The following is a 25124-nucleotide window of genomic DNA, read 5'->3' as shown; positions in this document are numbered from 1 at the left end:
AATTAATTTTATTTAAAATTAATTATTAGAATTACTTTTATTTAAAATTATTTTTAAAATTAATTTTTTTTAATTAATTTTTTTAAATCATTTAAATTAAATTTTAGAAATTCAATATTAATTGAATTTCACGTTAGTGGATTTTTTCCACATTTGAGCTTAATCAACACCTCAAATCCCACTAGTTTATGTTTAATTTGGTGTCAATTGGAGATAAAATTAATTTTGCATGTTCTCTTCTTTAACCAAAAGAAGAAATGCTGAGATCTGAACTTTTTAGAAAGCTTGTGAAGCTAACTTATTCTTTCAAAGTTCATTATACCAAAAACACTTTCGAACTCTCCTTTTCCTTCAAATTCATCCTAATTTGGATCCCACAATCCGTTCTAAAGCCGGAGAATAATAGAGAAGACTCTAACAATGGTCCACGAAGTGTTTGTGATCAAAACAACCCGTGGATAGCTTCAGTTTCCAACTACATCACGGTTTGCTCAAAGAACTCTGTCTCTACAGTTTTGAACTAGCATGCTTGATCCTTAAATTAATGAAATTAGAGTATTTAGATCTTAATTGCTTCCGCTTGTATGTTTCTAACTCCATCATCTTATCCCTACGCTTATAATGGGTGTATAATTGGGGGCCTTACATACTTTTGTGGCAAGTCTTGACAAATTGCCAATCAGACAGGGTACCCCTAAGTTGAAGTCCTATTCATCCACCCCCAATCGTCCAGGGCTTTTGATTTCAAAAGTAAATTCATGCATTAATTTTATTATTTCTAAATCTCAATCCAATCAACAAAACTGCAATGCCTTTGCAATAACGACACATTAAAAAATCTTGTTGCCTTTACAGCAATAAATGGCCAACAGAAATGCACAGCAAACCTCAAGTAGCACATCCAGATGCATAAACGTGCCTTCAACAACTATTCCTGCTAGCCAACAAAACTTGGAATCTAGGAACAAACCTTCAGCCTCTCAGGTCACTTGTCCTAAAATTACTGCTGAATTTTAAGCACTGGAAAAGCAATTACATCTCGAATGCTTGCAGAATTTGTCAGAAGCATCACTAATCTATCAATTCCAATTCCCTGAAAGTTGAATTGTTTCATCAGTTACAGCGATGAAAAGGGATACTAAACATCCAAGTGCAATTAAATATCTATCATATGTTCCACAATTTAATTATAGATCAAATATCAGCCCCAAATGTTGTGTACAAATTGACAATGTTCAAATTCTGTAATTTGTATGCACTGGAAAATTTTAGACTACTTTGCATGCAAATGGGAGACTTTAGCAACTGGTTTTAAATGTTTGCATATGAGAAAACTTCAGAGAAGCTATGAAATAGCTATTTAAGATACTTTCAGTGGCCACTTTCTAATCTGTTTATGCTGTGATTATAAAATGTCAAAAAGAATGAAGAGTGGGCTATAGTTTCACTAGCGCATTGAGGACGTCATCCAAATCGTGATACAGAAAAGTGGACAGATAGAAAAGATAACCATACCAGTCCAGAAGCTGGTGGCATGCCATATTCCAGAGCTGTAAGAAAGTCATCATCAAGTGTCACTTCATAAGAATCATCCTCATCTTTTTGGCGACTGCGGTCCATAGAGTCTGTTCTAGAAACAGCTGCACCATGCTTCTCATTGTGTTGCCTGATCTGGGCTTCAAATCGTCCTTTCTGCCAATTTTTTTTTTTTTTTTTTTAAAAAAAAAAGGGAAAAAAATCGTGACAATCTTTCCAATTATCATGGAACCCTATAACTTCCAATAAAAATGGTTATTTGTTGACATGGCATGAACCAATCATGCACGAGTATACCAAGCAAGAAGAATAGAATGCTCTTATGAAGCTTGGCCGCACATTGATATCATGATATGGAGTTAGATGCAAACCAAAAAAACCAATTTTTTTGGTAACCCTTTGACTGAAAGGGTCTCTAGAAGGTGGAATAAAGTATAGGAGAGCTATCTTCCACCAAAAGGTGACAAGATTATCCAGTTCAATTTGACTTCAATGCCAACGTATTTTCTCTCTTTCAAATGCCAGGAAATTGGCTAAAAGTTTCATCATGCTTGCACCCTTCCGACATTACTGATTGATATAATTAACTCTTACCTGATCAATAGGATCGGTCAATTCAGAAAATGCATTGGCCAGCTCACGACCACAAATGAAAAGTTCGAACCTTTCTGTGAACCCTGCATGCCTAATAATGCACAAGAAATGAAAAATTTTAACCCCCTCCCAGAAAAGAAAAAATAATTGAAAAGATACAGACAAGAAAGATGGAAAAAGAACATTCAAACAACTGTTTGTGTAGAAATTTGAGGGCTCCATCAGAGTCATCCTTCAATAATTTCCAAAAGAGGAGTATAATTGAATATTTTAGGATGGAAAATAAAATTGACAATGCCCCAGAGCTTATTTCTCTGGAATCCTTGTCGATTCCTAAAGGAATTAGAAAATATGCATTTGTGTTTTAACTTTCAGGATTGGATATCTTGTAGCACAAACTTATTTTTATTTTTTGATAAGAGTTGTAGCACAGACTTAATAGCATAAACTTATTATTATTTTCGGTAGGACAGTATGTTCTGTAATATTATGCTTATGTTTCTAGTTGGTTGTATAAATTTTTAATAAAATAAAAATTGATGATTATTTTTCTTGCCCTACAGCTGAATTCTTGGTAATGAATGGAATGGACAAATTTGACATTGTAGCACGCACAAAAACCCAAAACACTATGGGCACCTACATTTACTCATGACACTGATTTACTTGCGTCTTGCAGTAAAGGCATAATCAGTCAAAACCCAAATAGGAACTGCTTAGTTGATAAGAAATAGAAAAGCTCTTGGGTATATAGGTCAGATTGGAATTTTCTTATCCCCCTGATATCTTATTACACTAAGAATACATGAAACACTAAGCTAAAAACATAGATACACGTCATGTGCCCTTGATACCTTCTGTGAGGTTTAGCCAGAGGAGATATCTCGATAGGGTAATCCAGAACGAACGTGGGTTGAAGGAGTTTCGGTTCCACAATAAGCTCGAAAATCTGGCACATAATATGCAAACCACAAGGATTGGGTTAGATAAAGACAAATCTTTTCTTCTATAATAGGAAACTATTTCATTAGAACAAAGGATGGGGCCTAGGCCAAAAGAGTACCTAATCTATGACAAGAAAGATATAAGAAAGCCCTCCAATCGAAAGGATATAGGCCAAAAAAAAAAGGGAGAAACGAGAAATCCTACAACTAATCATATAAAATTCAAAGCTCTTACAAAAGGAAAAATAAAGTTATTGACGCCCATAGGGAGGCTGCAAAGTGGAGAAGTTATCGCACCGCATGAAAACAAATGAACCAAAAAAAATGGACTAATTGCATCCATAAAGTTTCAAGATAGAACTAAAATCTTCTAATAACATAATGTACATGTGTAAAGGTAAACTTCCAAGGTAGAGATGGAGCATAACCTCAGATAACAAGTGCCCAATTGATTGGCATGCTTCAATAGAAGTTGTACCCTTATTATCAAGGGTATCCCCAATGGTCCTCAAAGTAACTTCTTTGGCAACTTTAAGGTCATTTCCAAATTCATTTATATCTATCCCAGTGGCTTCTTTGACGAGGTTGTGCATTGTTTCTCTCCTCCAAGGCCTTTCAAAGCATATTTCAGTTCCCTACAAAGATTTATGGATTAACCACAGCATAAGGTTCATCATCTAATTGACTGATAATCACCCAATGGAATGTTCTGTAAATGTGGCATAATTTTACATAAATACATATGCGTGTATATATATTTATAAAAGCGGTTGGAGAAACTTTATCTGCCTATTTTACCATTATCTTTAATATTAATATATATCTATTTTACCCTCAAGTTCAAGAATTAGTTTTTTTTCTTTCTTTTTTTTTGGAAAAAGGAAACATAACTTTTCATTAAATTAATGAAAAAAATTAATAATTAATAATTTGCAAATCACTTTGATTATAATTATGGTTAAAGTAAAAATCACTTTATCATTAATGAATTGCAATTTTCCAAATCGTCTAGAAGAGTGTAAAGGTCACACAAGTTATCGGAAGAACACAAGTTTCAATTAATTAAAGACAAGACTAAATAAGTAAATAAATTATAATTGTTTTAAATGGTAAAATTGCTAAAAATATTTTCAAGTATAACAAAATTTCACTATCTATCATTGATAGACCGCGATAGACATCTATTTAAATAAATAGTTACTAATAGTTCCTTAAAAATCATAGTTAAAGTAAAAAAATAAAAATCACTTTATAATGGATTGCAATTTTTAAACCATCTTGAAAAGTGTAAGGTAAAAAACTAAATTAACAGAAATATAGTTATCAAGAGTTCATAATAAATTATAAATAAAATAAAAATCACTTTATAAATAATGAATTGAAACTTTTAAATCATCAGGTAACATAAATTTTCGAAAAGTCACAGAAATTCAATTAATTAAAGTTTATAAAAATTATTTTAAAAAATACATAGTTATAAATAGCTAATTTCACAAGTAAAATTATTTGATTTTAAAAATTACCCCTTCAAACCAAAATTTAAAATGTATGTCTAAAATACATTTTCAATACAACTTATAATAATGCAACCGTTAATTTTATCAATTTATATTTATTACGGTCACTTTAAAAAATCCATTTTTCAAATCCCAGAAAGTATTTTTCCATTCGAAAAATGTGGCACGTAACATACTCGAGGGTCAAAATATGAAATTAAAGTAAAGGAACATATTAAATAATTTCAAAAGATACAGTGCATTGTTTTTTGTTAGATAACTTGGAGCTTTCCATTAAAATTTAAAATCTTCATATTTTGTAATTGAAGTATTGAGCATTATCAAATGAGACCTTTATAAGTATTGAAATGAAGACTTGAAATAAATATCATAACAAAAATATTAAATTTCTATTATTACTTACAAAATATTAATACCAATTTTATTTTGATATTCATATATAAGAAACAAAATAGAGAGGATATGAAATTCGTCTGAAATTGTTAAATGACCTTTTGTCATATTTAGAATTATTCTAAAACAAGCGGTTATTACTCAAAATCAATTCAATGTTTAAATTTACATTTTAAAACTATTTTCTATACTATTAAAATTGATTTTGAAGGATTAAAGGTATTTTTCGAGTGATTTTAAAAATGAAAAAAATGATTTTAACCATTTTACAACCACTCCTAAATATGCCATAAGAGATTACACAAAATTACTTCCCATTGCCAGCTATAACTAAAAAGGATAACTATGTCGTATGTACGAAATACATATTTCACAACAGGAGCTCCATGTTGAACCATTCACCTCCTGCTAAAATATCATCGACAAATTGGTCTTGGAATGTTCTATTCCTTTAAAGCCAAAGTTCCAAGGAACTTTTATAGCATTAATCTACGAATTCTCTTTTAAGATATACCCTTTTCAAAGGTGCTTTTATTCTCTTTCATTGTTCAAGAAGAACTTGTTAAATAACAATTTTGCATTTTTCAAATAAAATAAATAAGTACACCATCCACGTCGCAATAAACTAAAATGTACAAAATTGAACTGGATCATACCTGGTAATCAACAGAAAGCTTCCCATGAATAGCAAGAGCACAACGAGTAACAATTTCTTCCGCCATATTCATCATACTCTGATAATCGGAATATGCTTCATATATCTATGGATCAAGCTATAAAGTACTGATTAGAATCCATTTCCAAGATGCAACTTCAAAAAATGACCGAAAGAAAGCTTGCCTCTATAGATGTAAATTCAGGATTATGACGAGTAGAAATTCCTTCATTTCTGAATATGCGTCCAATTTCATACACTTTCTCAAAGCCACCAACCTGTCACCAACAAATAATATGTTCAGGGTAATACTATATCTCAGATACAAAGATAAAGAAATAATGTGTTCAGGGTAATACTATATCTCAAATACAAGTTTTGTGCTGATAAAGAAGGGGTTATCTAACATCCCCTATATTACATGACGATTTTCTTAATGCCTACCAAAGTCGATATGGAAGTTGATTTTGCGTTCCTTTCTCTGGGAAGCTTCAAAAGGCAGCAAGATTTAACATTTAGTGAAATGGGATGTAGTTTCTAAAGCTCAAGAAGACAGTGATCTTGGCATTGGCGGCTTGAAATTTTAAAATATAGCTCTCCTAGCTAAATGGGATTGGAGATTTATGTTGGAAAAAGATTCATTTTTTTTTTTAAAAAAAAAAAAGAACGATATTTTTATTGAGATGATGAAAAGAGACTAGAGACCGATGCCCAAAATACAATGAAACAAGTAAAACAAAACAAGGAGAAAAAGATAACAAGTGCAAGCCAAATACATAAAACCTATGCTGGAAAAGTAAAGATCTTCCAATTTAAACTTAAATCTTGTATGGAGAAACGGGTAAAATGCTTTGAAAGAGAGAACCAGGTGGATGCATTAATCCAAGCAATTTTGTAGGCGATCTATCCATGCCATAGACTTATCTTGAAAGGTAAGTGGATCAATATATACAAATATATACAATGTTGAGTTTTCTGAACTAAAAAAGAATACTCCCACTTGGACTAAAACTCCAGTGGATCAATATATACAAATATATACAATGTTGAGTTTACATGGAGAGAATAAAAAGTACAAAAACAATAAACTAGGGCATCAGAATACCCATCAATTCTCCCACTTGCCCTAGTGATACAAAGATCATAGACCTAGTCCTACTAGATGACCCTCGAACACTCTAAACGAGAGGGCCTTCGTAAATAGATCAGCTATGTTTCTTTTGCTGATTCGCTTACAGCAACATACTCAATTTCCATTGTGGAGTCCGCAATACAAATCTGCTTGATGCTTCTCCACACAACTGCTCCTCCGTTCAGAGTGAATACCGACCCGAAGATGATTTCCTCGAATCAATATCGGTCTGAAAGTCAAAATCAGTGTATCCAGTAAGGATCATATCCTTAGGACCATACATGAGCATATAATCTCTCGTTCTCCGAAGATACTTGAGAATGTTTTTAACAGCAGTCCAATGGTAATAACAAGGATTGGACTGAAATCTGCTGACAATTCCTACGACATAGCATATGTCGGGACCTGCCCTTACCTACTACAAACTGATTAACATAAACTTCACTTCCAATTAGAATATACCACAAAACAATAGAAATCAAGCTCCAAGGCAAATGTTTGATGGCCAACACCCACCAATCAATCAAGCCCTGATGGCAGCCCAGACCAATAATCCTTTCATGGCCACCCCTGAGTCTGTTGCTGATCCCAGATGGTACATGGACAGTAGAGCCTTTAATCATGTTACCAGTGATCCAAACAACATGACATACTCATCTGAATATGAAGGTACTGAAAAAATGACAGTATGTAATGGAAGTACTCTTCCTATTTCTCACATTGGTTCTTGCTCATTAGTGACAAACAGTGGCTTGGTAAACTTGGAAAACGTTTTATGTGTACCTGAAATAGCAAAGAATCTAGTTAGTGTCTCTAAATTAGCTAAGGATAACAAGATGATTATTGAATTTCATGATGACTGTTGTTTTGTTAAGGATATCCATACGGGCAAGGTGGTGCTGAAGGGGGAACTCAAAGCAAAGGGACTATCTTCCAATCACCAATCTTCCCCAAAAACACCGTATCCCTCCCCTCCCCCACCCGACAACAAATGAATTGAGACATGAAAGGAAACTATCTTGCAATCCCTTTTCAAGAACTAGAATGTCACATTACCCCATTCAGAGCATTCAAAAGGGGGCAAACCAAATTTACTCGCAATAACCTTGCGCCAAAGAACATCAAGTTCATGATAAAACCACCTAGCCATTTAGCCAAAAGGACGTCATTCAATGAGAATTACATACAGACACAAGAATTTTAAAGAGGGAAAGAAAGTAAAGAGGAATCGCACTTAACACCAACTAGATGAAAGTTAGACAATGAATGTCAAGTCACTGCCTTCGAGCTTCTGCAGAACTCGGTAAGGATTAAAATAAACTAGGAAAAAAGATTAAAATGGTTGAAAATAGGATTATTAACCTAGGGGTATTTATGTAATTGTGTAGACCCCTCGGGTTTTCTACTATCTATTTATACAGTGTGTCCCTGTGTATTCTGTGTATAAAATTAAAAGAATAAGAAAAGTCTTTAGATCGTGGTTTTTCTCCCTGTACTAGGGTTTCCACGTAATCTTGTTGTTCTTCTCTTCCCTATTCTTTATTTTTAACATGGTATCAGAGCTAGGTGATGAAACCCTAGCCGTTATGGAAGAGAATCAACCCCAATCTTCTTCTGCTGATGGGTGTTCGAGTTTTAACATGAACACGGCTATCCGAGCAACTGTAAAAGAGTGTTTTCAGGCTGCCCTACCGGAGTTACTTTCTGTTGTCTAGTTGCAATTATCGGAGAGTCGCCGTCAGTGGGAGCCACCACATCAAATCGCGCCGATTGGGCTTCTCCATGCAGAAACAAGCCAAAGTTCAGTTGCGATCGGAGCTAGCCAAGAAGAGCAGACGAACAACGTTCTGGGAAGGGTCGATCAGCGGGTGGAGTGTCCGGCCACGAATGGAGCTAGCCGCGAAGAACAGACGACCTACGGTGGGAGAATCGATCACGATCTGGGTAGAAGCGGCAGCCTTGGACGCGAAGAACAAGCTCCTCGGTCCGATCTGAGTAGAATCAGACCCGGTCTGGAGCAAACCGGGCCGTTCCGGGTTGAACAGCAACAAGTCGGGTCATTCTGGGTTGAGCAAGGGCAGACCCACGATGGGCAACACCATTCCTTCGACTTCTGCTCCGACTCAAGGGTTTTTTGGCTGGCCGATCCTTCCACGTTCACCGCCCGAAGTCTCGAACAGCCTTCTGATTNAAAGTCTTTAGATCGTGTGTTTTTCTCCCTGTATTAGGATTTCCACGTAATCTTGTTGTTCTTCTCTTCCCTATTCTTTATTTTTAACATGGTATCAGAGCTAGGTGACGAAACCCTAGCCGTTATGGAAGAGAATCAACCCCAATCTTCTTCTATTGATGGGTCTTCGAGTTTTGACATGAACACGGCTATCCAAGCAGCTGGAAAAGAGTGTTTTCAAGCCGCCTTATCGGAGTTACTTTCTGCCGTCCAGTTACAATCATCGAAGAGTCGCCATCAGTGGGAGCCACCACATCAAATCGTGCCGATTGGGCTTCTCCATGCAGAAATAAGCCAAAGTTCAGTTGCGATTGGAACTGGCTGAGAAGAGTAGACGACCTACGGTGGGAGAATCGATCACGATCTGGGGAGAAGCGGCAGCCTTGGATGCGAAGTACAAGCTTCTCGGTCCGATCTGAGCAGAATTGGACCTAGTCTGGAGCAACTCGGGTCGTTCCGGGTTGAACAGCAGCAGGTTAGGTCTTTCCGGGTCGAGCAAGGGCAGACTCGCGATGAGCAATATTGTTTCGCTCCATTTCGGGTTGAGCAATAGCAGGTCGGGTCTTTTCAGGTCGAGCAAGGGCAGACCCGCGATGAGCACACCGTTCCTTCGACTTCTGCTTTAACTCGAAGGTTTTTTCGCCGACCTACCTTTCTGATCTGATGGAGTATGTGCCGACCAACCCTTCTGATCTGGTGGGGTATGTGTTGACCAACCCTTCTGATCTAGTGGGGTATGCACGGGCCAACCCATCCATGTTTACTGCCCAAAGCCTTGAATAGCCCAACCGACCAGCACCGTTTCCAGCCACGTGTAGTTCAACCCGTTACCAGACGATGTGAGACAACGGTCGGCTTACCTACAACAACAGATTTCTGATTTGGATGCAATGTTCGGTGCAAATCCTCAACCGGTTTATTCAGAAAATCCGGTAAACTAGTTAGCTATTGTGCCTAATGTTTCCTACTTATCTGGTTCGATGGGTAATTCTGCAGGATTTATCGTAGGGGAAAATTAAATGGCCAGAACTATTTTTCCTGGTCCCAATCAATCCGGATGGCCTTGGAAGGGCGTCACAAGTTTGGATATTTGACAGGGGAAATTCCAAAGCTGGCTCCAGGTGACCCACAAGAACGAATTTGGAAAGGAGAAGATTCATCGTTACGTTCGATTTTGGTAAATAGTATGGAACCCCAGATAGGAAGACCACTGCTATATGCTGCAACAACCAAGGATATTTGGGAGGCAGCGCAGGATCTATACTCTAAAAGACAGAATGCCTCTCGACTATATACACTCCACAAACAGGTCCATGAATGCAAGCAAGGGTCCATGGATGTTACTTCTTATTTTAACAAACTATTAATGTTGTGGCAGGAGATGGACTTGCGTAGAGAGATTGTTTGGAACTGTCCACAGGATGGGGCCCAATACTTGAAGATTGAGGAGGTAGATCATGTTTATGTGTTCTTGGCTGGATTAAACCCTAAATTTGATGGCGTCCGTAGTCGGATATTGAGCCAGCGCCCGACTCCTTTCTGCTCTGAAATACGGTTGGAAGAGGATCGGTCGTGTACCATGAATAATCTCATTCCTACTACTGACGCAGCCGCCTTCATCGCCAAGCCGTCCGGTGCTGATGGTGATAAAAAAACCACCACCAGTTTGTGAACATTGTAAGAAGCTTTGGCATACAAAGGATCAGTGTTGGAAATTACACGGGAAGCCCCCAAACAGCAAGCGACGATAGTCTCATGATAAATCTAATACTAGTCGTGCCCTGGTAAGTGACTCAGTAGATGAACAGACTCAGAAGTAATCGTCCGGTGACAGTAAGCACAACTTGAGTACGGTTGGGGTGAGTGCAATTGCACAGTCAAATAATTTCTCTTCTTTTGGCTTGATTAGTATAAATGGTAAAAAACCATGGATTGTGGATTCAGGGGCCACCGATCATCTTACGAGTTCCTCAGAGTTATTTATGTCATATAACCCAAGTGCTGGTAATGAGCGTATTTGAATTGCAGATGGGTCTTCTCTCCGTTTAATGGTTTAATTCTTACATGTGCCTAAAATATCGTATAATTTGTTACCTATCAGTAAAATAACAAGAGATTTGAAGTGTAAGGCGATTTTCTCACCAGATTCCGTTTTGTTTCAGGATCTGAAATTGGAGATGACGATTGGCACTGTCCAACACAATAGGGGACTATACTTCCTTTCTGACGAAGCTTCCTCTAGGAATGATCACCAAACTGGATTTATGTCGTTAAATTTCTCGGTTTTTGAACATGATGTTATGTTATGGCATTTCCGCTTAGGACATCCGAATTTGCAATATATGAAGTATTTATTTCCTCATTTATTTCGTAATGTTAGTACTTCTTCCTTTAATTGTGATGTGTGTATTCGTGCCAAGCAACATCGTGTTTCTTTCCGTTCTCAGCCTTACAAACCCTCGAGTCCGTTTTCTCTCGTTCATAGTGATGTATAGGGTCCCTCACCGGTTACTACTTCCACTGGAAAATGGTGGTTTGTCACATTTATAGATGATCACACCCGTCTTACCTGGATTTTCCTTCTTACTGATAAATCTGAAATGTCCTCTGTTTTCCAACAGTTTTATACAACTGTCGAAACTCAATTTAAAACAAAGATTGGGATTTTAAGAAGTGATAATGGGTGAGAATTTTTTAATGCCTCCTTAAGGGATTTCCTTGTTTCTAAAGGTATTGTCCACCAGAGCTCATGTGCTTACATTCCGCAACAAAATGGAGTAGCTGAGCGTAAAAATCGGCATCTGGTTGAAGTAGCCCGGTCTCTTATGTTATCCCTTACTCTTCCATCGTACCTCTGGGGAGATGCAGTTCTCACTGCTGCCCATCTCATAAATCGGATGCCCTCTCGTATCTTTAATCTCCATACTCCTTTAAAGTTGTTTAAAGAGTCATTTCCAACTACTTGACTGATCTCTGATGTTTCTCTTCGGGTTTTTGGTTGTGTTGCTTTTGTTCACTCTCATGGTCCAAACCGCACGAAATTTAGTCCTCGTGCTCAGAAGTGTGTCTTTGTTGGATATCCACTCCATCAACGTGGATATAAGTGATATCACCCATCGTCTCAGAAATATTATGTCTCCATAGATGTCACCTTTCTCGAGGATCAGCCGTTCCCTGTTAGTCATCTTCAGGGGGAAAACATAAATGAAGAGACTAACTAGTCATCTTATGCTATTCCTTTAGAGTCAGCGTCTATTCAAACCTTGTCTAACCCTAGTTCTGAGCATGATAGTCTGGTCCTTCCTACCAATCAAGTTCCTTGGAAAACTTACTACAGGAAGAATCTCAAGAAGGAAGCAGTGTCACCTGTTGAACCAGAACTACCGGCTTCAGTGCAGGAGTCAGACCCGTCATCAAGTCCAGGTACATATATTCCTAATGATGTTGATATATGTATGGAGACTGATGAAGGCAGGCAAGACAAGGGAGAAGGTAGCAGTAATACTAAAAGAGTGACAGAAGGGGAAACTGCAGAAAATGAAATGATTGAAACTACAGAGAATGAAATGATTCTTGCTAATGACGATGTGGAAGATACTACTGAAGTTTCTGATACACAGATAGTCGATCATGGTGAGGAGCCTGGAAAGGTGCAAGAACTGATGCTTCACTTGATCTTCCTATAGCTCTGAGGAAAGGTACTCGTTCATGTACTAAATACCCTATACATTACATGACGTATAGTAATCTGGCATCCGAGTTCAAAGCTTTTACTACGAGTTTGGACAATGAGGTGGTTCCAGATAACATAAGTGTTACAATAAAAAAACCGAAATGGCAGTCTGCTGTTATGGAAGAAATAAGAGCTCTAGAAAAGAATAGAACCTGAGAACCGGTGACTTTGCTTGAAGGGCACAAGACAGTTGGATGTAAATGGGTGTTTACTATAAAGTACAAGCCAGATGGGACGATTGACCGGTACAAGGCTAGACTCATTGCAAAAGGCTTTACTCAAACCTATGGAGTAGATTATTGTGAAACTTTTTCACCTGTGGTTAAACTTAACACTATCCGAGTGCTCCTGTCAGTCGCTGTGAATAAAGATTGGCCTCTACACCAACTTGATGTTAAAAATGCGTTTTTGAATGGGGAACTTGAGGAGGAAGTCTATATGAGTCTGTTAGGAACCCTCCTAACAAGAACAGTACTAAAAAAATATAGAGAAACTAAAGGACCATTCAATTATAGAAATATAGGAAAATGTATTGAAATATGTTATAAACTCACAAACAAAATAACAAGATAAACCTTAGCCTTTCGAGAGGGCTCCCACCGCGCTCACGGCCCGGCTGGCCTGCCAGCGGTCCAAATTCCCAATTAGTAAATCCTCACATAAAGTTCTTCACCCCCTCCCAATACTCCCTCTCCTTCTATTTATAGAAATATTCAGTAACTAACTTCTCATTTAATTACCCCTATACCCCTTACTAATACCATACTAATATTCTACTAATACTCCTATTATTTCTATAGCTAGGAGCCTTACATTACTCCGCCCTTCGAATGACACCTTGTCCTCAAGGTGTGCTTACAACATGACCACAAAATTGAGCCTCTATATTATTCCTTCCTCTACTGAACTAGGCCACCCACAAGCACTGTCTTCAACCTTTGATAAAAGGATTTTTTTATTTTTTCATTAGCTAATGTGGAACGCACTTGGGCTTCAATTAATTCATCACACCCATTTATTAGGCCCACTTTTCCAGCCCATTAAGCAACCCAGCATCTTTACTCTCTCCAGGCACATATCTACTTTTTCTGTTGTAACTTTTTCCAACCAGTGGGCCCACCAGGTGACATTTCACGTGGGTAAAAAAAAATTTCCCTCATCTTCACGTAATTTTCCTTTTTTTTTTCAAGGCCTTCTTTTCCGTCCATGGTAGCTCCCCTTTTCCTGCAAATTTCAGCACATCTTTCGTGAAGACTTCCCACCTCACTTGCTTCTTCACTGCCACCCGCATTCCGACGACCGCCGTTCGTGCACTTGCTCCTTGACCTTTGTTGCACAACATCTCCTCTTCCCGAGAATGGTCTCTCCGTTTACACGTCTTCTTCTCCTACCACTGCCGCTCGTCCTCTTTGGCCATTACATTATTTCCGTCCTCCTCGCCTCCCCATTTTCTTCTCCTTGCATGGCCAGAAATGATTTCATTCACCGGACTTTTTGCCATCTCAACCCATCCTCCACCCGCGTATTCTCCGTCCTTCGCTTGCCATTTCGTTTATTAGAGTAAGTCAAAGTAGTTAAGTTTGTACCTCGTCGTTTCTTTGTCCATCTTGGCCAAAACTTGCAACAATGCTTTCTTGGGATCATCTTCGCTCGTCCCGTCATTTGCCGCTTCCTCTTCCACTCGCCATCTCATTTTTTCCATCGGTGCTTTTCTTCTTTTTCCCATCCTTCTCTCGTCAACTGCCACCCTTTTCAACATTCGATCGCTTTTCTTTTCCTTACCTTGTTGCTTCTCCAACCATATGTTTGCTGATAAGTTCTCCCTCCACTCTGGATACTGCCTTTTTGCCCTTGTCTTCTTTGATGATGCCTTTGTCCTTCCTTCCCTCTTGGCTTGTTGATTTGTTCTTCCTCGCTTTTTATGAGATCTTCTCGGGTAAGACCGACGTCGTCCAATAACTTTTCGAACTCGACCCGACAGCTTCTGAACAAGATTTTCCTTCACTGTTAGGAACCCTCCTAACAAGAACAGTACTAAAAAAATATAGAGAAACTAAAGGACCATTCAATTATAGAAATATAGGAAAATGTATTGAAATATGCTATAAACTCACAAACAAAATAACAAGATAAACCCTAGCCTTTCGAGAGGGCTAGTCTCTCCCAAATTCCCAATCAGGAAATCCTCACATAAAGTTCTTCACCCCCTCCCAATACTCCCTCTCCTTCTATTTATAGAAATATTCAGTAACTAACTTCTCATTTAATTACCCCTATACCCCCTACTAATCCCATACTAATATTCTACTAATACTCCTATTATTTCTATAACTAGGGGCCTTACAGAGTCCCCCTCCCAGGTTCGAGAGTCAATTCAAAAACAAGGTGTGTAGATTGAGGAAGTCACTATATGGGTTGAAACAGTCTCCATGAGCCTGGTTTGACAGGTTCACAACTTTTATGAAAGCACAGGGGTATGTTCAGGGGCATTCTGATCACACTCTTTTTATAAAAAGATCAACATCAGGGAAGATAGTTGTTCTTATTGTCTACGTTGATGACATTGTTTTATCTGGGGACGATGATGTAGAGGTCATGAGGTTAAAAACAGAGATGGCCAGAGAGTTTGAAATTAAAGACCTCGGGAAGCTAAGATACTTTCTGGGAATGGAAATGGCTCGCTCAAAAGAAGGTATATCAGTTTCTCAACGAAAATATACTCTGGACTTGTTAAAAGAAACAGGTATGACTGAGTGTAAACCTGTTAACACACCAGTAGAATACAATGCGAAACTCGGTGATAAGAATGATAGAATTCCTGTTAATAAAGAAAGGTATCAACGGTTAGTTGGGAAGTTGATATACTTGTCTCACACAAGACTTGATATTTCTTATGCAATAAGTGTTGTGAGTCAGTTTATGTAAGCTCCTTGTGAGGATCATATGACAGCAGTTGAATGTATTCTTCGGTATCTGAAAGGAACTCCTGGTAAAGGCCTAATGTTCAGGAAAACCGATAAACGTTCTGTTGAAGCCTACACTGATTCTGACTAGGCAGGGTCTGTTGTTGATAGAAAATCGATATCTGGGTATTGTACGTTTGTCTGAGGAAATCTAGTCACCTGAAGAAGTAAGAAACAAGGAGTTGTTGCTAGAAGTAGTGTTGAGGCTCAGTAACGGGCCATGAGTCTAGGGATTTGTGAAGAAATCTGGTTGAAGAAAGTATTATCAGATCTCCAGCAAGATAATAAGCTTCCGATGAAATTATTTTTTTATAATAAAGCTACCATCAATATTGCAAACAACCCAGTTCAATATGACAGAACTAAACACGTAGAGATAGACAGACACTACATTAAGGAAAGGTTGGACAGTGGAAACATATGCATTCCCTATATTCCTTCAAATCAACAAGTTGTTGATGTACTTACAAAAGGGTTACTGAGACAAAATTTTAATTATTGTGTAAGCAAGTTGGGCCTTGTCGATATCTATGCTCCAACTTGAAGGGGAGTGTTGAAAATAGGGTTATTAACCTAGGGGTATTTATGTAATTGTGTAGACCCCAAGGGTTTTCTACTATCTATTTATACAGTGTGTCCCTATGTATTCTATGTATAAAATTAAAAGAATAAGAAAAGTCTTTAGATCGTGGTTTTTCTCCCTGTACTAGGGTTTCCACGTAATCTTGTTGTTCTTCTCTTCTCTATTCTTTATTTTTAACAAAAATAAAAATAAAAGGAAACTTTAGCAGATAATTGTGGATGCTTACCCATGAATAATATGCAACACACCACGAAACTACCCAATAATGCAGAAGTTTACTATAAAGCGGAAAATAAACATCTTCAACGATGACTATTTTGTAGCTTGTTTGGAAAGGGGTTCCCCCACCCCTTGCCCTTATGTTGTTCTTTTCCTTTTGAATAAATTCTCAGTTTCTTATAGAAAATAATGATGACTACTGTTTGCAAAAATCCTGAGAAGCAGGAACTAATGGGATAAAACAAGGGACCAGTAATTCCGTTCTTTACAAGAACACTAAAAGATTATAATATCAATAACTCACAAGCATCCTCTTCAAATGGAGCTCAGTAGCGATTCTTAAATACAGATCTCTCCCAAGGGAATTGTGGTATGTAACAAAAGGCCTTGCTTCAGCTCCCCCAGCTGCTCCCTAGTTGATTAAACAAATAAAAAACAAGTACCACCTAGTAACCATACTTGGACACATAAATTTATAGAGTAATCAATACATAGAAGAAATGGTAATTCATCCATAATTTAGAAAATCTTCTTAACATTCTAACAATCAGAATCAAGTCAAAAGTCTCATGTATGTAACAATTTGATATAGCTACAAATTTACCAGTTTTAATTCTCTGTAAATGAACTGGCTCTAATAATAGCAATATGATTTGGATTAGTCTTGCAAGTGATAGTAGATATAAGGTTTAGCATAAAAAGATGTAGAAAATAGAAATGTTTGGTTCCAAAGTTCCTTCAAAATACAATTTTATCAAGCATTTCATACTTCTCAGAAACAAGATGCCAATATAGTTTAGGTCTGCCATAAGATAATTTCTCATTATGACATTATATTGCAAGCTGTCAAAACTAGTTCATAAGAGTACCATTTAAAGGGAAGTTTGAAAAATTAAAGGCTAGATCTCGGGTATCCTTCAAAAGAAGCTACCATCCAATTATTTAATGCCGTCAATTTGTTTTGTGTTTGGAGGCTGACGATGCTTTTTATTATAGTATATGTTATCATGTATAGTTGCCCTTTATTGTTATTGTGGGAGGAAAGAAATTTGCAGATCTTCAAAGATAAGGATTCATCATATGATCAATTTTTAGCCTATATATATATATATATATAGTTTTGACAATATGCAGAGCGTGGGAATCGAACTTCTAGAGACGGTTCTGTAGGGACCCACCCTGAATGGGGTTGGGAATCCCTGATTGGAAGGGGAATGGGGGAGAGAACGGGAAAATTTTTTCCCCGTTGGCTAAATGGGACGGGGACGAGGATTACATTCCCCATCCCCGCTCCAATGAGTATAACACACACACATATATACATATATACACACACACACACTAATTGAAATGAAATGCCATATGAATTGAAATGCTTAGACAATTTCCACCAAGAGATAGCAATGGTCTAAGAAGATGTCAAAAGTGTTCGGCTTTGTTGTTGAAGATGCGATTGTTTTGTTCGAGCCAGATCGACCACAAAAAAGCTCCTAACGAGCTGTTTCCAAAGAAGACCCTTTCTACCCTTGAAAGGGTGGCTATCTAAAACAAAGGATAGAAAATGGGTAAAGTTCCCAAGAAAGACCACACACCAGTTGAAAGCCTGAAGAATATGGTTCCAGAAGTTCTTAGGGAAAGGGCAGAACATGAAGAGATGATCCTCGTTTTCGGTCTCAGTTTTACAAAGGGAACACCAATAGGGTGAAAGCGTCATTTTAGGGAGACGACGTTGTAGCTTGTCATAAGTGAGGACCACCTTATGAGCAAGTTTCCAAAGGAAAATTTTAATTTTTTGGGATATTGATCGGACCAAATAGCGCCAATTGGGTCCTCAAATAAAATGGTGCCAATATCATAACTATTGTCATCCAAGACTTTGTTGTATAGGTCCCAGATGGCTCAAGCTTCCAAAACTACTTGTCTTCTATTAGTAGAGACTGATGAGATGCAAGCAAATTTGAGAGGACAGCCCATTCTTCTGTTTCCAGGGCATTGAGATGTCTACGAGGTTGAAGGTTCCACCCACCCTCCATCGAGTTCCATAGCTCGGAGACCATTGCATCTTTGGCAAGGGAAAGCGCTTGGGAAAAGCAAACCTCAACGGGTTGTTATTCACCCACGAGTCCCCCCAAAAGGATGTAGATCGACCATTTCCCAAAGTAACAACATGTTGGTCCACACGAGGTTGAAGGTAAAACAAGGTTTTCCATGGACCCTCGGCAGTAGACATAGAACGGGAACCAGCCTTGTTGCCACACCTAGAAGTGCCAAATTTAGCAGCAATCATACTTCCCCAGATAGTAGCTTTCTCCACCCTGAAATGCCAAATCCATTTTGCAAGAAGACCCTTGTTCCTTAGCTTGAGATTAGTGATTCCCAAGCCACCGAGAGATTAGGAAGAGGTAACTTTGTCCCAATGGACAAGGTGCAAGTTTGATCCATCATATTTCCCTTTCCAAAGGAAACATCTATAGAGCTTTTCCGTAGTATGACCTTACTAGGAAGTTTGTGAAAGGAGAGGTAATATGTAGGCAAATTACCCAGGGATGCTTGAATGAGGTTGTTAATCTTATTCTTTCAATGAGGGTAAGTATCCTTTCTTCTCTCTCCTCTCTTCTCAATTCTCTCTTTGCCACCTCATTTAACGCCGACGTCATGTCCCTTCTCCGATCATCCTCGCCGCCCTCTTGAGCTCATTTCGCCTCCTTTTCATTCAAAAAGCCTCCTCATCTTAGTTTGTTTTTTTATCTTCTCAATGGAAGTCAAGAGTTGTAAGATAAATGAAGTCCATTTTTGTGTTCGGTTCGAAGATGGAAAGTTTTCCATCAAAGATGTGGAAGTCAACAAGCAACTCATTTTATCAGAATCGTAACTTATCTGGTTCGTGGATAACATATCAGAAATGATTAAGTCCCCAATCTCCAGCTTCTTCGTAAAAAATGGAAGAGATGAATTCAGTGTTACAAGGTTATCTAAACTTAGCAGTTCTTCGGGTTGGTTAATGAGATGTGTAGTATGGCCAGCATCTGGAGGAAGGTTTTTCATCCATGTCCCATCGGGTAATACAACTTTTGGTTGGCAATCCTTCGTCAACATGTTAAGGGATTTCTTGAAGCTGAAATTTGAATCTAGCTCAATCTTGAATCAAACGAAGACATCATCTTGGCAAAACAGCTTGATTCAAGATGTTAGCCAACCTGACATGTTAGGAAAAAAAGAATTCAGAAAGCTCTGTTTTACCACATCGAAAAAACAGGCATGATCACGAGTGTTCATAAGGGACAAAATTCCTCCTCTGTTCTAGAAGCTGGAAAACATAGCAAGACAAGTTATTGGGTACAGAAGAGTTCTGAAGTTTTCAAGGAAGATTTTAGCAATCTATGGATCATTTCAAGACTACTTGAATTAAAATAAATGGCCAGAAATCTCCAAAGTGTATAAAGTTTTGTTTTAACTCCGAACGTCATAATCAACTCTCTGTCTGCGGAAAATGTCTTGATAGAATTGGACAGTGGGTGGTGAAGACTAAAGAATCTTGGAGAAATCTTGGAAGAATCTTGAAACTGAAGCTTTTATTCATTGATTAAAGAGTGATAAGTTCCCTTTAAATAGGCCCAAAGGGAAAGGGCTTGTACACGCCTAATTAACTAACTAACCTAACCTCCTTTAAATAAACCCAAAGGAGAAGGGTTTTGTCACACCTATTCTAAAATTAAAACTGAATTTGAAAAGAGAATACAATCAGTGGGAATCTGCCATTTTACAAGAAATATCCAAAATACCCTTTTTACAAGAAATGCCCAAAATACCCTTAATATCCCTACATCAGTGGGGATCTAGAAGATCTAATAGAGTACCCCAGAAAATGGCAGAAGTTTGGACATTTCTATTTGAAGTTCAAAAAGTAGAACAACTTGACAACGCTTCCGCATATGTATTTCTTATATTTGCAAGTTTTAGCTTTTTAATTGAACCTTTAAATTCTTTGAATATTTTCTTCGGTTTTTTTATTTAATTTATTTAAAATTAAAGTTAGGGGTACCTTGAACAGAGATTTTATTTTATTTTATTTTTTTATAATGTTATAATAAAAATTTATTTTATTCTTTGAATTTAGTCCAATTTTGTGAAAATTCCGTTTTGAGATTTATGCAAGCATATAGTAGTCGTCCGATTCCCATTCTAAAAAGTCGGGTCATTACATAATATATGTCTATCGTGATCTATCGCAGTCTATCACTGATAGATAGTGACATTTTGCTATATTTTTAAATAAATTGGTTCATTTTTCTTTATTTGAAAACAATCCAAAAAAATAATAATAATAATAAAATAAAGAATAGATAATGAAAATTGGTTCCCGCATATGTGCACGTACACAATATGAATCTCAACAACTAAAGAAAAAATAGTTTATAGAGGCAAACAATCAATCAAGCAAAGGAGATACTAGATGTTGTCTAAAAATAAATGGAAAAGCAATTTGGAGCCATGTGAAAAGAACAAGGATGATTGATTGTTTCTAATTGACCCTTAATTTTCAAATTTGTAAATTAATCTTCATAAGAAATTTTTTTAAAAAATTATTAAATTAGATATAAATTTAGCATATGAAAATTTTCACGAACCTGTAGGACTGGAGTCTCAACTTCAACAAATCCTAATGATTCCACAGTCTTGCGAACCTCTGATATTATCTATACAAACAAGGGATAGCAAGAGTTCAGAGTATTACAAAACTTAACATTATTTCTTGCAAATATTGCATTGTTTGTGGGGGTGGGATTTAGTAGGGTCTTAGTTAAGGATATTAGTATGGTATTAGTAACGGCATAAGAGTAATTAGCTAGGGAGTTGGTTATAAATAGAGGAAGGGGATTGAGGGAAGGGAGGCAATTGTTGAGTAATTTAGGGCTTGGGTTAGCATACTTGAGAGGGGAGGTTCCAAGTGCATTATACGATTTATCCTTTTTTTTTTATAGAAACAACTGCTTTCGTTGAAAAAGAATACAATGACATACAAAAAAAAACAAGCCCACCAAAACCCCACTGAAGAAAGGATTTCCAACTAAGTAAGATATTGCCTAGAGTATAATTATAAAAAGTCTTCAAAATCGAAACCCAAAGAGAAACATGAAACATAACCAAAAACCAAACGACACTAGGGTCCCTCTCCACATCCCTAAGCATTCTATCGTTTCTCTCACCCCACCGATCCCACAATAAAGCCCACACTTCTGCAAACCAAGGAAACTGTCCTTTCTTTTGGTCTATCTTGTAGTTCTTGATCCTTTATATTTCAATATATTTCAGTTCTTGATTCTTGGTATCCTAACTAATCCAAACATACGACTTTTTTAAGGAAGTGAATAGAAGAAAGCCACATGCTTAATTACATAGTTATGCGTACAAGTTACAAATAAGAAATAGCTTAAGCCTACATCACCTTCGCTCTTTTCCGAAATGTATCGGCTACTTCAGGATTTGCAATCATATCTATGTACCTAAAAACAAAATGCATCCATTCAACTATGAAAATAACATTTCTAAGCTAAAGCATATTCCAAATGCATGTTATTCGTACTCATTTGAAGTGCATTGTCTTCTTAAGATTGAAAAAATATCTAGATAGTGAATATTACATGTGAACAAAAGGTAAACATTTTCCATAGGTAACTGATAATATTTTTAAAAATAAAAAATAAAAAAGAAGAGGAAACACAAAGGGAATGAAAAATCCTTCAAAGCCAACTTGATTTTCATAGACATTCTAAGGTTTTTCTAAGAAAGGGGAGGGCCTGAATACTCATCATGATCACCGAGGGTTTTCACAAGGAAGACTCCTAAAAAATATTCGTAATCCAATTTTGTGAATTGCTTTCTGTAAGTTTGTAACCTTCGGTTTATTCATGATATAAAAACCAGGAAAACCTCTATGGCAGAAAATATTGAATGATTTCCACGAGCTTGCTTTCTCTAACCTTCAATTTGTTGTTGATATAAAAACCAAGCCGAACTCGATGGCAGAAAATATTGAATGGTTTTTGTCTCAATTGGGATGTTTTTACGTTTCCCTTATAATTCCTTCTGTTTAGATGGTTTTGGTTTTGATGTTATGTTTTATCATTATTTCTATGTTTTCCCTTTAAGGTTATTTCTACTTTTGAGCATTAGCCCTTTTTCATTATATCAAATATAAAAGAAAACATAAGGACCAAAAATTACCTTTGGCGGTAGCGCTTATCAACATCAGTTAAACCATGATATTTGTCAGGAAGTGGAAGTAATGACTTTGTCAGGATTTCAAAAGAATTCACACAAACAGAAAGTTCCCCTGAAGAAAATAAAGGACAAAAATAAAATGAAGTCACAACAAATCAAAATGCCTAATAAGGCGCAAATGCAGTTTAGATCCACGTAGACATATGCTCTCCAGTCTTAAATGTAATATTACATAAAGGAATAAAGATTGTTGCCAAATTTTTCGATCATGTATTTTTTTTTACTGTCCCTTTTCTCAAGATTGTCGGTTTAAATTTCTCATACTCTTCAGTATGTAGTGGCCTTTTGCTTCAAGTGTCAAAGACAATGTTCTTCAATTACCGGTGGGTCCTTCCATTCCCGATGAGATCTGATCTACTTTGAGTTAACGTGACCAAAGCTTCTCAGGATCGTGGATAGAAAGAAACATGCAAATCTTTGAAGAAAATATAGCTTTTATCAATAAAATGTTTTGACTCTTGTTCCAAAAAAGGGGATTTTGGTAGACAGTTTCCTATGCAACAGGCAGATTAAGATAAGAATAAATTAATATTTGAGGTTCTCTCCTAAGTCCCAATTTCAATTAAATTATGAGAAATAAGTTCTTGTTTCTAATATCTACATCCAATGAGTATTTGTATTTAACTTCTAAAACTATAGCTTCCAGAAGTTAACTGCAGAAACCTTTCCTTGCCAACGGTAAAATGTGACCTAACCTCCTAAAAAAAACTAAAATGTGATCTTACCATTTCAAAACAATAGCATGAGGACTCACCTTTCTCAGTTCGCTTAATTGAACCTCGGGCACCAAGAATATCTCCAATATCAACAAGATTCTTTATCTGATCAAACTGATCATTTATGAGCCTTTCCTTCTCACAGTAAAGCTGAAACCAAAAGTTTAACCAATTATGTTGATTAAATGGCCCATGCTTAGAAGAGAGGGAGTAGAAAACTCTTCTCTTTTCTTTTTTGGATAAGAAAACTCTTCAGAATAGTACACTGTACAATAGATCAAATATAACTTAAAAGTAACTAAAAAGACGTCATTCCCATAGATATTACGAGAGAACAAAATCAAACAGACCTAACGTGAAATGACTCCCAATTATGTTCACCACCACCCAACATCAAAAACAAAAATTTCCCCTTCCTAAAAAAGGAGGTACCCTGCTAACGTGAAATGACTCCCTGTATTATATGCACTCCACAAAGTTTCACCGATCCTAGCAGATACTTGACGGGGTAATAGCGAGCATATGTGCGTGTTTTTGTCCATTACAGCAAGGGAGAGTACGAACCTGAATTGTACCAGAATCATCTCTTAACGTCAGAAATGCAAGCTTTCCAAACGCTCGGCGAGCCACAATTCTTCCAGCTATTGACACACAGTCCGCGTCGCTATTAGACTCTTCGCCATTACCTAGATGCTTATACAACTCTTGCAGCTGATTAGCAGTATGAGTCCGGTCCCACGAATACGCATAAGGTTCCAAGCCCTTGCTCCTCAATTCTTCAACCTAACACAACAGCGTGAATGTCCAGCACATTCAAGGAAGTCCAAAGAAAGAAGAGCCGGGGAGGGGTGGAAGTATGGTACATTTATAAGTGGCTAGAGAAGAACCTTCTTTAAGCGAATTGCACGAATCGCCTCCCTGTCAGACGTGGAGGAAGGTGACGACGTAGTCGAGGAGGAAGAACGGCGGGTGCGCGCTGAAAGCTTAAGCTTTCCATCTCCAGCAGTGGATGCTGCAGCGGAAGAACAACGGCGAAGGAAAAGGGTGGAGCGAGAAGATTTGGAAGCGAGGGCGGTGACTGTGGAAGAGGAGGAAGCTAAGCGAATGAGGTGCTTGAAGAATGGCTGGGAGTATATTGTCCCGTATAGCTTCAAGGCTTCCATTAGCCTGACTTTCGCCTCACAACTCCTCTTCCTCCCTCTTCTGCTGTCAGTAAATCTAAACCCAAATGAGCCCTTATCCACTCTGACTGCGCATATGCCCGTTGCGCCAATTCCACCTCAGGCACTGGCCTATTTTACTCCATTAACGGCTTTTTTCAAATATGAGTTGTTTCTTATCTCTCTCTCTCCTTTTTTTTTTTTTTTTTTGGAAATCAAGGCATGTAGTTTGATTTCTGATTTCGATTTCATCTTAAATTGTTCCTAAATTTGATTTGATATGGTATGAACACTATGTCAGCTATGTTCAGGTTAGCACTCCATTTTATTTTACAATATCTTTACAATAAAAATGATAGACCTCATTCTATTTTTATTTCTCTCAAATTTATTTAGTTTTTACTATTACCATTTTAAGTTATTGTTTTCTCCCTTTTTCTTTTATTTAAGTTATTGTTTTCTCCCTT

At 37.3% G+C, this 25124-nt stretch overlaps 1 protein-coding gene across 1 annotated transcript; it reads right to left on the bottom strand.

Moving 5' to 3' along the window:
* Positions 1-742: 742 nt before the first annotated feature.
* On the bottom strand, positions 743-24797 carry LOC120088367 (lysine--tRNA ligase, chloroplastic/mitochondrial). The gene is made up of 14 exons (XM_039045597.1): positions 24385-24797; positions 24062-24280; positions 23536-23647; positions 22725-22833; positions 21946-22003; positions 21128-21196; positions 16804-16911; positions 5825-5917; positions 5641-5745; positions 3503-3709; positions 2985-3079; positions 2131-2221; positions 1516-1692; positions 743-1093 (listed from the first exon to the last, which is right to left on the bottom strand). Exons 1-14 carry the CDS (start codon positions 24658-24660, stop codon positions 1001-1003), a joined length of 1812 nt encoding a protein of 603 aa, XP_038901525.1. The 5' UTR covers positions 24661-24797; the 3' UTR covers positions 743-1000.
* Positions 24798-25124: the final 327 nt, after the last annotated feature.

Source organism: Benincasa hispida, chromosome 10, assembly GCF_009727055.1.
Source record: "Benincasa hispida cultivar B227 chromosome 10, ASM972705v1, whole genome shotgun sequence".
NCBI classification, from domain to species: Eukaryota; Viridiplantae; Streptophyta; class Magnoliopsida; order Cucurbitales; family Cucurbitaceae; genus Benincasa; species Benincasa hispida.
The sequence above is the reverse complement of the archived record's forward strand: the minus strand, read 5'-3'. Positions and strand labels throughout refer to the sequence as shown.